The following is a 15,178-nucleotide window of genomic DNA, read 5'->3' as shown; positions in this document are numbered from 1 at the left end:
GGCGGATGTTACAGGGCGGTGTGATTTATACGCTGTGCATCACAAATAATATCTGGTTGCTGTACTCATGTGCCAGAACAGGGTGCTTGTTTTTGTCCAACAGAGAGGAAGGAAGAGTTAGAAATAAATCGAAACACCTTCCCGTCACTGAACCTTGACACAGTGATGGACAGGACGAACTTTTGCACATTTACTGACTACAGAGAAAAATGAATATGACCTACTGACATAGCAGGAATAAGAGAAATAAATGCTCTCTTTTCCCGTTCTCATCGATTTGCGTATAAATAACACGCTGTTGCATTATCGTGAAATACGTACGCCAAAGTTCGATTTTGCGTGCATAAATACGCCAATATATGGGTGCACCTCGCTGGAGAGCAGCCATTTTGAAACATACATGAAGAGGAAACGCTGAAATCATTCAAATAATACTGTTAGGTTTAGGGTTTGGGTAGAGGTTATAATATGCACGCAAACATTAGGTTTAAGGTTTGAGTTAGGGGACAGGTTAATAAGACAAATTGCCGGTTAATGCACGCGCGCTAAATTGGCGTATCATATGCACGCAAAAATAGGCGTATTTATGCACGCAAAATCGAACTTTGGCGTACGTATTTCACGATAATGCAACGCGCGTGTTATTTATACGCAATTCATGAGAATGCCCTTCTTTTCCAGCGATCAATTGGGGAAACAAACCGCCAGAAACAGATTCACGTGTTCATTATATTTCATGAAAAAGATCAGTAATTACTTTCTGTACATATATTACATAAGGCAACAGTTAAAAGAATATTGTGTTATATGCATTTTACAGAATCTCACAATAATCAGTTAAAAAAAAGAAGCGAGTGATTTACATCAGTATTTGGAGTTTCTCTAGTGATGTTTCAAAAATACTTGAGCTAGTTAGATAGGAGTCGCAGCATTTCAGAAACTAAAATCATATAAAACGGTTAAGGCCAGGTTTGTTTTTCTGCAAAAACATTTGATCTTAAGGCTAGATTACAATGTTTTTGTCATTAATCAATGTCAATTACCATGGTTAAATCAGATCTTTGGGCATCTTCTGGCATGAAAACGCTTGAGAATTTGTCTGTAGTTGGTTTTGCCCGCCTGATGTCTACATACAATAAATTCATGACACAATGACTGATTACTGTCATTATATCTGCATGGCTCTAATAAAGCATGAGTGATAAATATTTTACAACACAGAATCCTGGAACACCGGATCAGTGAACATGGCACAAATTACTTGAGCGATTCATTTCAAAACTGCAATGGTGAAGAATACAGATGGCTTGGGCTTTTTGACCACGTTCACTGAGGCACGGGCTGAAGAAGGGGAATGCTTTTTCCCTCGGCCCGTCAAAAAAGAAATACAGCAGCTCCATGTTATCTGCATTGTAAAACGAAACTCTGCTTTCCTCACAATCCAGAAAAACCCCAATCCTGCTGGGCGAGGTCATCACAGTCAGCGGCATCCAGGGCTGGGTGCCCACGGAGTACTGGTTGCCATTCCGCAGCCGGAGGGTCCAGTAGCCGTTCTCGGGGCACAGTTTGACTCTGGCCTGACGGTTCGCCGATTCCAGAGCGACGCCTAAATCCCATTTACGATTGTTGCTCACATCCACTTCCCAATAATGGCTGCCTGACTGGAAGCCCTCAGTTGCCAGAATGTTAACACACTGGAGGAAGCGTTTGGCATTGCATGTGTAGATGGTCATATTGTCGCCTTCCACCACTTGGGTTTTGTTTCTGGAAAGCTGTAGGCTGGGGTGAGCCGTGTCCTCATCAAATATCAAAGGTGCTGGACCTGTGAACATACGACACACTATCATGAATTGTGATTAGGGGTGGAAACGGACAACTGGCTCCTTTTTTGTAGAGTTTACCCCAATATGACAATTCTCTCATAATGTATGCAACTTCCTTTCTTCAGCTAAACACGAACGATTCGTTTTATATTCAAATGCTGTCATGTTATCATCTTGTATGGCGGTTATCATCTTATAAGAGCTCCAAAGAGCACAAACGTCCATAAATAAAGTAATCCAAATGACTCCAGTTGGTTAATAAATGTCAAGCATGTAGACTGTACATCATTCCGGTACTAATTTCATTAGGACTTTAATAGAAGGGTCGAGGAACAGGGAGAATTCGAACCAAAATCACTAAATTTCTTACGATTACCTTTACAATATAAACAGATTTTATTCACAAATACACTGAAATACGAGGAATGCACAGTCAGATGAATTTGGCTTGACATCATTTCATGAGGTGGGTGTAACCCTACATTTTAATATAAACAAAAAATGCATTGAAGGCCACTAACACTGCCATAATAATCCTGATTAAACATGAACCCGCTGTGTCCTTGAACAAATCACTGAAGCCACTTTTGCTCCAGAGGGGATACACATGCGGATTCTGTACTGTCACTATGACAAAAACACCATCTGCGATAATAAAAACCTTGAGGTATTTTTCTCATTCAAAATCACTTTGCAGTAAGCAGTATACTATATAGTGTTTGGTGACCAAAGGGTAGACTTTTACGGACAAATTACCTGGCTTTAAATGTTGAAACATCTTTCTCCAAATAGTGTACTGAAGAGGAGCGATGCGTTTGCTTCTAAAGGCAGTGATGTTGATATGCAGCTCCTGTAGAGGTGGTCTGGAAGTCATGGAGATATCGCAGGCAAAAAAATGTTCAATATTGAAAAAGTTTTGTGGAGAAAAGCATTGAATATTTGAACGCGCAGAGGAAACAATGACCTTTCAAACTGCCAGTTAAAGCTTGGTTTTAGAAACATGTTCTTCACATCCTGATTGCAATCAAACATATTCTTCTGTGGAAGTCTCAAGACCACAAAACATCTGTCCAATCATTGCATTCAGCATGGACGTCCAACCTGCCCATCAAGCTATGTGTTTGCATAACCCCCACGCTCGCACATAAACAACAAGCTTACAAACCCACCATAAGATCTTACAATCATATTGTTTACATTCTGTATTATTGTAATGTTATGTGCTTTGTACTGTAATGTTGTCTCACCGGTGACTGAGATAAAATTTAAGTAAGGATGGCATATTTTATCCTTTTAAAACTAGCATAGTATTGCTAGCCCCAATGAAACAACCTACCCTACCGCTATACATTAGTGTATGGGCCAGATTTACTAAACAGGGCAAAATAGCGCTAAAGCGCAATTTCAAAAAAGTGCAGATTTGAGTGGGTGATTAACTAACCCGCACATGTTAAAAAAAGGCGCAATATCTCATTTTCATAATGACCAAGACAATTTACCAAGAGCAGCGCAAATTTGCGCAGGGTTTAAGACGTACATATTTTGGGGCGTTAAATAATGCCGCAAACACGTGTTTGAACAAATGTTTCATTTCAATACTCTCCTCCCATAAAGTTTGCGTCTAAACAGGAAACTCCTACAAATGATGCAGTAATGTCAGTCGCAAAAACAGCCGTGTCCACACCTAATTTTCAGCGCTAATTTTCACTGCGTGTCTTTAGTAAATACCGACAGTAGTTTTTTTACGCCAAATAGGCGTTTGCGCTGCCGCAAGCTGTCAGTAAATCTGGCCCACCGTGTGTTCCCTGGGCATCAAACCCATGACCTTTGTGATGCTGGTGCAATGACTTAAATTGGTTTGACCGATAGGATTTTAAGGAACATGTCCTCACCTTGAATTCAGTTCGGGAAGCTGTGGAGGAAGATGAAATGAAACATGTTATTACATGGACTCCATTACAGAAGCCATCTAGAAGGAGCAAGACCACAGCAGAAGTAAAGCGTCTGTCTGATAAATAACAGCACATGCTGGAATCACAGTAGAAATCATTTCTCTACAGTTTTCTGTGAAATATAAATGAGACTCGGGCTGTAGTTCCATTCACTAATAACTCATGCTGACAAACAGCACCCTAGTCTCTGGTGTAAACATGACATTCATTTCTCAAATATTAGTTATGTGAAAAGTGTGTGTATTGCAGCGGCATTACAAATGGAAACAGTCGATCACCTCCAAAAGCACAGACTGCTGTGTGCTGCTGGCCGTCTGTCGTAGTGTGTTGATGTTCTGTTCCACATCCCTCATGGCCACCTGTAGGGCCTCCAGATGTCGCTCCAGACCCAGCAGCATTTCCTCCTGCTCTCTCCTCAACTCCTCCATCATGTTTTCCTCCTCCGCCTGCAGGAAGTTATGGAGAGCCTGGAAGTCACTGTGCACTCGGCTCTGCAGCTCAGCTCCGACTTTCTGAGGAAAAAGAAAAGATTTAGAAAGGATCCTAGAATGTTGTACTTTGTCTTGTTTAAGGATGGACCTACTTTTATTTGATCCATCTTTTCTCTGTCTCCACGGATCATCGTGACGTAAGTGTCTTTCACGGAGCACTGTGACTCCAGGCAGTCCTTTAGTTGTTTCTGAAAAAGATTCATTAGCATTCACAGCCCTTAACGGTTATTATTTGGCACGCTTGGCTGCCTTGTGAAAATGAATGCCCGTGTGTAAAAAACTTGTTTCATAAGGGCATGGCTTGAAGTGGCTTTTTGCGTCTATAAATGTGGCAACACAATGTTAAATAATCTATCAAATCTATTTAATGTGCAGTAAGAGTCCAAAACTGGAATTTCAAGTCTTGTGATTTGTAAAATAAAAAGCCATGGGGTTTTACAGACGCTTATACGTTACTAAAAACAGGAAAGAGTATTGTATAACAAAGCGAACGTTACCAAGTTTAAGACACATCATTTGAAAAACAGAACTTCAATGTCATGTTATGCTGACATCGTCTCATCATTTTTGTACTTCTCTTTTACTAAACAAAACTGTCCTAAAGATGCCTTTAGTGCAAAGTGAAGATGATGAAAGTGAAAATAAGATCTTAATCCAGTTCTATTGACAAGTCACTAGGATTTTAAAGTACAGAGTTGAGAAAAAAATAAAACTTACAGTACATACCTCCAGATACTTGACAGATCTCGAGCTGGAGCTGGCCCTGACCTTCTCCACTAAACCGGCTACTAAGTAGTTGGTGTGAACGCGTTTGCTGGGAAACTGTTTTCTGCACTGAGGACAGGACACAGGACTCCTGACAGTCCTCCAGTACGACGTGATGCATGTCCTGCAGAAGTGATGCATGCAGTCCAGCATCACGGGATCTTTGAAGAGCTCAAAGCAGATGGCACATGTCAGATCTTCTCTCAGACTCAGTTTACTCTTGCTGGATGCCATGTTCAGCACATCTGCTGGAGTCTCTTTCACTTCCACTTCTGGCACTGTTCATGTAATGATTCAAGTTACCTTTGATTCATCCTCATCACTGGAGCAATTATCTTACATCTTTTGCAATGGTATGATTTACATTGTTAATAAATTAATGTTAACACGAGAGATAATATCGGTCATTAATTTACCATGGCAACAATTGTTTCCCCAGAAAGTAGCATATTATTATAACTGTAAATCTTCAAAGGGTGTCACAAAGTTTAAAGAGTAGCTTATGACAATTTTATTGTATTAACTATTGGATCATAGTAGAAAAGACCGTATACTACTATGAGAAGATATAAGATGTTATACCATATACCATTAGAATAATTCGTCACAAAATGTTCACGTACCATAAACACCACGTACACAATTTACTAACATACCGTGATTTTACAACGGTAAGTTAGTTGTTCAAAACATATCTGTACGTATCAATACCATATAACGCGGTAATTTTGTGAATTACTAATATGCTGATTAGATTAAACAAAGGAATGTGCAGTAACGTTACCGAATTTAATGCTAGCTGTGTGTCGCAACTACAACTTTAAACTTCATTTTTTAATAACACTTGATCAAATCACCAGAATCACAGTCGTTTTTATTGTATGAAGTGAAACATCAAACACACAGCACTTGTTATGCCGTTAAATTGGCTAACTTATAGTTTTATTTTAGTGTTTGTTCCGCTGTATCAGCTGTGTGAAGGTAAACGTTAGCCAGCCGACGGTGTTAGCTACACAGCTAAAAACAACCACGGAACACGGAAATAAAGTTACCCAGAAGAAACAAAAATCTTTTTAATAAATCAATAAACTTTTTACCCTCTATGTTTGCTTTTCTGTGAAGTCCCAGAGAGATGTCTGTCTCATCGACTGTTCTGCTTTCAGTATGACACTCACTCACCCGAGCTCCAGCACTGCAGTGTTCCCTGTGAACAGATGATGAGACCGACAAGACAGACCGACAGTGAGTGAGTGAATGAAAAGCTGAACTCTCGAGCATGCTCATTCACAGACAAATTCATATATTCACGAATTCTAATCATATTTATTATGTCATTGTTTTCCTCATTCTTTTTTTCTGCAAGTGAAACTTAAAAACGTCGTGAGTAATTTAAGTTATGTTTTTATAGTTTATTTTATTTTATTTATAAAGTACTTTTATAGTACACACGTGTTCCCCAAAGTGCTGTACAGACATATTAAAAGTAATACAAATACCAAGGGTAGAATAAAACACAATTACAACAAATACACATGTCCACCATACATAAAAAAGCACCTCTCATACTGTATTAAATGAGACAATAAAAAATGTTTTAAGACGGGTTTTAAAAACCAAGAGTTTGAGCCTGCCTAATAGAGGCCAAATATTCCAAAGTTTTGGGGCCGCCACCGCAGGCAAGGTCAGCCCTGCTTTTAAGCATTGCACAGGGGGAAACTAGGAGTAAATGCTGAGCAGACCTAAGTATTCTGGATGGAACATACAGTATGGCTGTATTAGATCTGAGAGATATTTAGGTAGAGGAAGAATTACAGTTGTTGATGGCCTAATGATGTGTACTGTTGTCCAATACTCTGTGTAAGCTGTGTGTCTATGAAATCAAGGCTGCAGAGAGGACTCGTGGGACTAATTTCCATCTTAGGCTATATAGTTTTTCCTCCTCCACAGAATAGACTCCAAATGCTATGTACATTGTATACATAAATATGATGGGTTTTCTGCATCGTTGGTTCAAAAATATAAAAATGTGTCCCCAACTATCAGCCATTTGCAACACTGGTTGTTCTGCCATTATCCTTAATGGATGCGTGCTTATAACTGCATGATGATGTATATTTTATAAAGACCTTTTTGACAGCAATTGATGTTTGGCATGAAGTGCAAAACTGGCAACGGTTCACCAGTTACGCACAAATGAAAATTCTTCTTTAATAACATATCAGTCATTTCAGATCAGTAAATGCACATCACTGCATGAACACACTGCTGAGGCTCATATTTATCTAAGTGTCTCAGGTGTGGCTATAAGATCTGCGTGACCGGGTCAGAACCTCAGCAGAGACAAGCACCTGACTCATCCACCCACAAATCTATTGCTGTGAATCACAAAACCCAAAGGGCTTCGAGGACAATTCACTTAGCATCATACATTACGACAATCTGACATTATTCAATTAGCATAATCAATCCAAAGCTTGATTTTCATTAGTCTAAGGTTTTGAGATGTTTATAATACTTAGCTATGTGCAAGCCCTTAGAATATGAAGCCCACTGTGAACGGTACTTCTAAAACAGAGATACGCATGCCAACTCAATTGAACTGTCACACAACATAGCACGCCACGCGTGCAGTGCGATGACAGTCGTCCCTCATTGATTTAGGATGCGTTACTGAAAAGCGTTACATCGGCTGGACACGCGAGGTTCCTCCCACACCCTGCGCGCATTCAGCAGATCCACTCATGCAACCCCGAAGTTCACTTGCCTGCATGACATCTAGCTGATGGGCTGCGTTTAAAAAAGGAAAATGCATTTCTTTTTTCTGTGCTTTTCCTCAGTGCGCGGGCACTCTTGCGTCTGAGGATGAACGCTGATTTTACACGCTTGAACCTGTCGCGTGGACGCGAGAACTTTACAGCGAGCGCTGCGCTATCGTCTCCTCTGTTAGAAACATGAGCACACGCATGTAAGGTGAGTACATTAGGCGATTAAAAACAATCGAAATATGTTTATTTAAACAATGTGACAGGTGGGGACTGTATGGGACCGTTTCGGTTCTTGAAGACCGCAAACACGGTGCATAGTCGCCTTTTAATTTAAACATACAAAAAAGCTATATTTCTAGAAACATTATATAATACACCAAGAATCAATATGTTCGGTTAATTAAAATTCTTATCTAAAAACATTAGTTTGCATGGAAATGATAAACATTTAGTGATGCTGTGACTGTATGGTAAATTAAAAGAAGAGAAAATATTATTACCTATTATTAAAAACTACGTTTCATTAAGTGACGTGTCATTAGGAAGTATTAGTAAGACATTTCAAAGACACGATTAGTTAAAATTAATCATGTATTTACTTAATTTACTCAAGACTAACTTGTTTCCACTTGTTGTGTTGGATTAGTTGGATTATTGTTACTACAGTGAATGTTTTTGAAGTCCATAGCTGTCAATTCATCATCCTGCCATTCTAATTTAAAAAGCAGTGCAGGGTGTGGTCAATTCAATTTACAAAATATGAATCAAAAGGGAGTCAGACCCTAGATTCAGAATTTTGCCCAACCTTGGTCAGCAACAGCCTGCGGATTATTTGTTTAAGAAACACGCTGTGTATTTTCCCGATATCAGAACGTTGCCTGTTCATTTCATATAGATTTTAACAGGTTGGCAGTTTCCTCTGCAAAGCTGCTTTGTGCGTTCATGGTGATGAATTCATTGCACTGTTGTTTGTCTCAGCTGCATGAGCATCTGGTACACCGATTTGTACCAAAGCACAGTCTTCACGATGATTAACCGGGCTCACTGTGAGCTCTCCATGTGGAGGAGCTCCATCACCCAGCAGAACATCACAATGCCTGAAAGCTGAATCATCTGAGGGAGGCAATCAACAGCCCCTGCATTCTGTTTTAAGTTCATTCCTCTTCACACACATACACATAGAGACACACAGGGAGGGAGCGGAGGAAAATGACAAAAAGCAGTGGCAATTTTGCACTGAAGTGGTTTCCATGTTATCATCTCAGGATGTAATTTCCAGTTTCTATTCAGTCTAAGGGTGACAAAATAGCTACTAGAACATGAATCATCAATGTACATGCAAAGAGACATGTATTAGTATTAGTATTATTAGAAACAAGTGAATGGACAATCATATTCCAGACACAGTCTTGAAAACATCAAAAGAAAAGGTCTTTAAAGAGATATGACCTTTCAATGAATGAAGTCCTTCATGCATATGTCTCAGGAGGACACTAGACGAGATTAACAGAAATGTCACAGCGCATAAGAACAGTGTCTTAGTTTGACAGTTGACATTGAAGAATTGACCTACAATAAAAACAACACTACAACATAATACAAACTTCAAAATAAAAAACAGAACAATAAACAAGGCAAAAAAACACAACTTGTACTGACAGCATAATTATTTTTTCCAAATTTCATACATATTACGTTAATTTGATTATCGTGAATTATTTTGGCCAGGATAATTGTGTAGTGAAAATCTGATATTGTGAGCCTTAATCCCACCTAGAGTTGGAAGTTAACTTTTAATAATAAAGGTGCTTCAAATGGTTCTTCGATGCCATAGCAGAAACTTTTTTGTTTAAATGGTTCAATAAACAACCTTTAAAGTCCCAGTGAAATTAAAAATGACAATACCTATTTTCATGAAATATTGCAACGTTTAATGTAAATAGTTTATCATTGGGGTCATTCTTTTTTTTAAAATCGTGTGCCATCATAATCTTTAGTTAAAATCTGAAAATGCACCGTCCTGTAGCGACTATCTATCTAAAGCCCTATTCGCACGGGATTAGTATTATCTGGGGACCTCTGGTCATTTGTAATAATTGCAGAGATTGTCTGTGATCATGTTGCGCATTCGCACTGGATAAGTGAACTCTGTGATTTTACTCGAATTTACTGAATTATCTCCCGGAAATGACGTGAAGGCGCTTCCCTCTTTCTAAACATGGCACAAAAGAGAGCTTAACACGGATGCGCTGTCTGACAGAGATTCACCGACGCAGCCTTTAGCCCGTTACTGTACACACCAAGCTGGACCTCGCGTTGCGTTTTGCCGCGTCCCACAGTTTAGAAGCTATCTATCTTCATTGAACATGTCAAAGCAACTGTTTAAAATCGCGCGAATAAGAGCGTGATTACATAATGTAATGCTAGACAAAGGACGTCAAAACAAACGGATGCTGCGTTAATTGGGTTAAATATTTTTCACACGTTAATTTGAAATAATTAATCGCATACGTTAACGCGTTACCGTTGACAGCCCTACTTGAAAGTCTTGTCGTTGTAGGTGCAGTTGTATGTAAACATAAGAATGTTCCTTACCGCATGCTGCCATGCATGTCATCCATCTCCATATATTCCTTCTTTTTTGTTTCGCTCTTCTGATCCTGTCATGTTTTTTTACAGTGAATATTTTCTCTCTGCCAATATTATTGTTGTCTGGTATGTAGCGACATAACCCAGCACCCAAAATACTGTGAAAACACTCCAACGCAGCTTCCATTCTTTGCGAAAGATGACTGAAAAGGCGCACAGAAACCTTGAAAAAATGAGATACGATCCCGCCAAATCTTGTTCAAAATTTCAAATCGCAGACATGCCGATTCGCACTGGACTAATATTATCACAGGACCTCGGTGTTCGTCAAAATATGGTAGGTAATTTGTGGGGGAATTTTTACTTGACAAATTACAGACATGGCCGTTTCGCACGGGATTAAGATCACAGACAATCTCTGCGATTATTACAAATGACCAGAGGTCCCCAGATAATACTAATCCTGTGCGAATAGACCTTTAGAATGTTAGACGGCTTGGGCAGAGCAACCTTTAACTCCTCCTCTTTAACTGTCAGTCTGCTGCCAGTTCCATTTCAAAATGCAACGGCTGTTTTTATACATCCAATCAAATCGCAGAGAAAGACGAAAGCCACGCCCACTATTTTTCTCATTCAAAATTCCATTTCACTCCGAAATGCGTCTGTCAGGTCCCGGGTTTGATCTTCCTATTCACTGGCTTGTTTTCCTCCACTCTACCCTTCTAGGTTGCGCAGCTGATGCGGCTTGGCAATCAGCCGAGCGGCTCAGCAGCACACACCTGTTACTCATTCTCCCTCGTCACTCTGTCCCTTTATATTTCTCTCTTTTCTCTGTTTCATTGCTGTTGCGTTGTTTGGTTATCCCCGCGCTGGCCTTCCAGCTTTTCTACAGTTGGATTTACTGACTTTTTTCTCTAGTCTAGTTTTCGTGCGTGTCTTGTGGCTGAAGTTGGTTCCTGAGACGGATTTACTATTCTGGACCCGACCCGCCTTTCTACCCTCACCTCTGCCTGGGATTACATCAAGAGGGCCTGATTGCTACCCAAAAGGCGGTTGAAACATTAACTGCCCAAGTTGCGGGTCTCTCGGCCTGGTTGGGACAACTCCAGTTGTCTGAGCCCCATGATGCCAGCCCGGAGCGTGTGCACAAGCCCCGTGTCAACAATCCTCTCCCATATGACGGTGAGCCCACACTTTGCCGTGCCTTCCTCATTCAATGCGAGGTTGTGTTTTCTCTACAGCCAGTCACATACGCTTCACCGCGAGCAAGAGTGGTGTTTGTCATCTCGCTGTTGGCAGGTCGTGCACGGGATTGGGGTGCGGCATGGTGGGCGGTACACTCCAGTTCTCCAGTTAATTATGAAGATTTCAAGAACGAGATCATAAAGGTGTTTGACCATTTGGTAAGGAGGCATCGAGACAACTAGCGGCTCTCCGGCAGGGGCGTCGCTCAGTGACAGACTACTCGATCGAATTTCGCACGCCCGCGACGACCAGCCAATGGAATCCTGAGGCGTTGTTTGCACGTTTCCTCGAGGGGTTGGCCGGGGATGTTAAGGATGAGATATGCTCGTGACCCTCCGGAACTTCTGGACGACCTCATAGCCTTGGCTATTCGGCTAGACGCCAGGATGGAGTTACGTTGCCGGGTTAAGACCCCAGTCAAATCTCCAGAGTGGCGGTCACCGCTCGAGCCATCTTCCGAGGGCACCGGGGTTGCTTCCGCTGAGGACGCCGAACCCATGCAGCTGGGTAGACTACGTCTTCCAGCGAAAGAGAAGCTTCATTGTCTGAACGAGGGATTATGCCTCTACTGTGGCGGTCAAGGTCACCAGGCTTCCAAGTGTCCGTTAAAAGCCAACGCTCGCCGGTAGTCAGGGGGATCCTGGCGAGCGCTACTTCAGTCTTCCCCAACCATCGTACTCGCACTCTCCTGCCCGTAACTCTCAGTTTTGACACCTCCTCATTCAACGAGTTGGCGCTTCTGGACTCCGGTGCGGAGGGCAATATGGTGGACAAGACCTGGGCTCGCGCAAGAGGACTCCCCATGCGGCCGGTCCATCCACCCATCACCGTCCGGGCCCTTGATGGTAGGGTTCTGCAAACTGTGTCCGTTATTACCGCTCCTTTGAACATGGTCACGTCTGGCAACCACAAGGAGGAATTAGAGTTTTTTGTTTTTAAGTCTCCTATGGCTCCCATAGTTCTTGGCCATCCCTGGGTCATTCGCCATAACCCGTCCATCAACTGGGCTCAGGGTACCTTATCGGGATGGAGTTTATTTTGTCATGCTCACCGTCTTGTCTCTGCTTGTTCCCCTCTCTCTCCCTCTTCTGTGTTTCAGGAGGAAAGGGTCGATCTGTCCCGGGTTCCTGTGGAGTATCATGAGTTGAGAGAGGTCTTCAGCAAGTCTCGAGCCTCGTCCCTACCTCCCCACCGGCCCTATGATTGTGCCATCGACCTTCTCCCCGGCTCTTCTCCACCTCGAGGACGGCTGTTCTCCTTGGCTGCTCCTGAACGAGCGGCCATGGAGAAATATTTGAACGAGTCTCTCGCAGCCGGTATCATTCGTCCCTCCTCATCTCCGGCTGGGGCGGGGTTCTTCTTTGTGAAGAAGGATGGTTCGCTTCATCCTTGCATTGATTACAGAGGTCTGAATGCCATAACGGTTAAGAATCGCTATCCGTTACCCCTTATGGCTTCAGCCTTTGAACTCTTGCCGGAAGCGAAGTTCTTCACAAAGTTGTATCTTCGCAATGCTTACCACCTGGTCCGGATTAGAGAGGGGGATGAATGGAAAACAGCCTTTAACACCCCCACCAGGCATTTTGAGTATTTAGTCCTTCCCTTTGGGCTATCTAATGCTCCGGCTGTTTTCCAGGCACTTGTTAACGATGTTCTTCGTGACATGATTGACAGATTCGTCTTTGTGTATCTGGATGATATCCTCATATTCTCTTCTTCCCTCCAGATGCACGTCCGTCTTGTCAAACAAGTGCTCCAACGTTGTTTGAGAACCAGCTGTACATCAAGGTGGAGAAGTGCGAGTTCCATGCCCGGTCGGTTTCGTTCTTGGGTCACTTCTTCTCGGAGAGAGGAGTTCGCATGGATCCTGCGAAGGTCAGGGCCGTTTCCGACTGGCCGACACCTGTCTCCCGGAAAGTGGTCCAACAGTTCCTGGGTTTCACCAATTTTTATCGGCGATTCATCAGGAACTTTGGGCAGGTGGCGGCATTGACCTCCACTAGGAACAGATTTGAGTGGTCAGCGGCGGCTCAGGCTGCGTTTGACGAACTTAAGAACAGGTTTGTCACCGCACCGATTCTGGTCACCCCTGATCCCACTCGTCAGTTCGTGGTGGAGGTTGATGCCTCGGAGGTTGGGGTTGGAGCAGTCCTCTCCCAGGTTAGTTCGCACGATCTGAAATTACATCCCTGTGCGTACTTCTCTCACCGTTTGTCCCCTGCAGAGTGAAACTACGATGTCGGCAATCGGGAGTTGTTGGCAGTGCGGTTGGCTCTGGGAGAGTGGCGTCACTGGCTGGAGGGCGCTACCGTTCCCTTCATTGTGTGGACCGACCATAGGAACCTGGAATACATTCGGTCTGCGAAACGACTGAATGCCAGGCAGGCTCGTTGGGCACTATTCTTTGGGCATTTCGACTTTAGCTTGTCTTACCGGCCAGGCTCCAAAAATGGTAAACCCGACACGCTGTCTCGATGCTTCACCCCAGCAGGTGATCCGCCCGCTCCTCCTGACACTATCCTCCCTGAGGATCGGGTGGTGGGGGCGATTACTTGGGGAATCGAGCAGCGCGTTAAGCGAGCTTTGGTCGAGACGCCCCGAGAATGTCCCTCGGGTCTGCTCTTCGTTCCTGGGTCGGCCTGCACAGCGGTCCTTCGGTGGGGCCACTCTTCCATGCTTACCTGCCATCCAGGTGTCGGGAGATCGCTGGCCGCCATCCGCCAGCGGTTTTGGTGGCCAGCCATGAAGGAAGACATTCACCGGTTCGTGGGGGCGTGTCCGGTCTGCGCGCAAAATACGTCTTCCAATGCGCCTCCCGTTGGTTTGTTACGTCCGCTACCTGTCCCCTCCCGCCCTTGGACTCATATTGCCCTGGACTTCGTGGTCGGTCTCCTGCCGTCCGGTGGCAATACGGTGGTCTCAACCGTGGTGGACCGCTTCTCTAAAGCGGCCTATTTCATCGGCCTCCCCAAACTCCCTTCGGCCAAAGAGACGGCCCAGGTTTTGGTGGACCAGGTCCTCCGTATCCACGGTCTTCCAGAGGAGGTGGTTTCGGACAGGGGTCCCCAATTTGTCTCCCAATTTTGGAGGGAATTCTGTCGACAGATTGGTGCGTCCACCCTCTGTGTTGGTCCCCTCTGTCCAAGCCTTCATCCATCGCTGTCGACGCACCTGGAAAAGGGCCAGGGAAGCGCTAGTCCGGTCCCGGCATCACACCAAGCGCACCGCCGACCGTCACCGCCAGCGGGCCCCTAGGTACGTATGTGGGCAACGAGTTTGGCTTTCTACCAAGAACCTGTCCCTTTATATTTAATTTTATATATTTTTTTCTAGTCTAGTTTTCGTGCGTGTCTTGTGGCTGAAGTTGGTTCCTGAGACGGATTTACTATTCTGGACCCGACCCGCCTTTCTACCCTCACCTCTGCCTGGGATTACGAGTGTGCCTTCCCCCTCCGGCTTCGGTTCGCGCCTCGATTGACCCTCACCCGGCTGACTACTCTCTGGATCTACCCCTCGGACTCTGTACACGCCTCGAGTGACCACCCGCC

The 15,178-nt window shown here is 43.6% G+C and overlaps 3 protein-coding genes across 4 annotated transcripts in view; 2 read left to right on the top strand and 1 right to left on the bottom strand.

The window, feature by feature from the left end:
• Window positions 1-962: 962 nt before the first annotated feature.
• Window positions 963-6,258, bottom strand: trim105 (tripartite motif containing 105). The gene is made up of 7 exons (XM_057349879.1): window positions 6,129-6,258; window positions 4,993-5,309; window positions 4,359-4,454; window positions 4,054-4,287; window positions 3,716-3,735; window positions 2,580-2,686; window positions 963-1,822 (listed from the first exon to the last, which is right to left on the bottom strand). Exons 2-7 carry the CDS (start codon window positions 5,263-5,265, stop codon window positions 1,239-1,241), a joined length of 1,314 nt encoding a protein of 437 aa, XP_057205862.1. The 5' UTR covers window positions 5,266-5,309; window positions 6,129-6,258; the 3' UTR covers window positions 963-1,238.
• npy7r (neuropeptide Y receptor Y7) overlaps window positions 6,173-15,178 on the top strand; it is a 21,834-nt gene continuing 12,828 nt past the window's right edge. The window contains exons 1-2 of one of the 2 annotated variants that reach the window (XM_057349876.1): window positions 6,173-6,273; window positions 7,869-8,001. The gene's annotated coding sequence lies outside the window, so the exon portion shown is untranslated. Of the gene's footprint in view, window positions 6,274-7,759; window positions 8,002-15,178 lie in introns of those variants that run through there. The other variant, XM_057349877.1, reaches the window with a different exon arrangement.
• On the top strand, window positions 12,986-15,135 carry LOC130564019 (uncharacterized). Its single transcript, XM_057349880.1, has 3 exons — window positions 12,986-13,790; window positions 13,855-14,885; window positions 14,964-15,135. Exons 1-2 carry the CDS (start codon window positions 13,491-13,493, stop codon window positions 14,002-14,004), a joined length of 450 nt encoding a protein of 149 aa, XP_057205863.1. The 5' UTR covers window positions 12,986-13,490; the 3' UTR covers window positions 14,005-14,885; window positions 14,964-15,135.

This window comes from Triplophysa rosa, linkage group LG13, assembly GCF_024868665.1.
Source record: "Triplophysa rosa linkage group LG13, Trosa_1v2, whole genome shotgun sequence".
NCBI classification, from domain to species: Eukaryota; Metazoa; Chordata; class Actinopteri; order Cypriniformes; family Nemacheilidae; genus Triplophysa; species Triplophysa rosa.
The sequence above is the reverse complement of the archived record's forward strand: the minus strand, read 5'-3'. Positions and strand labels throughout refer to the sequence as shown.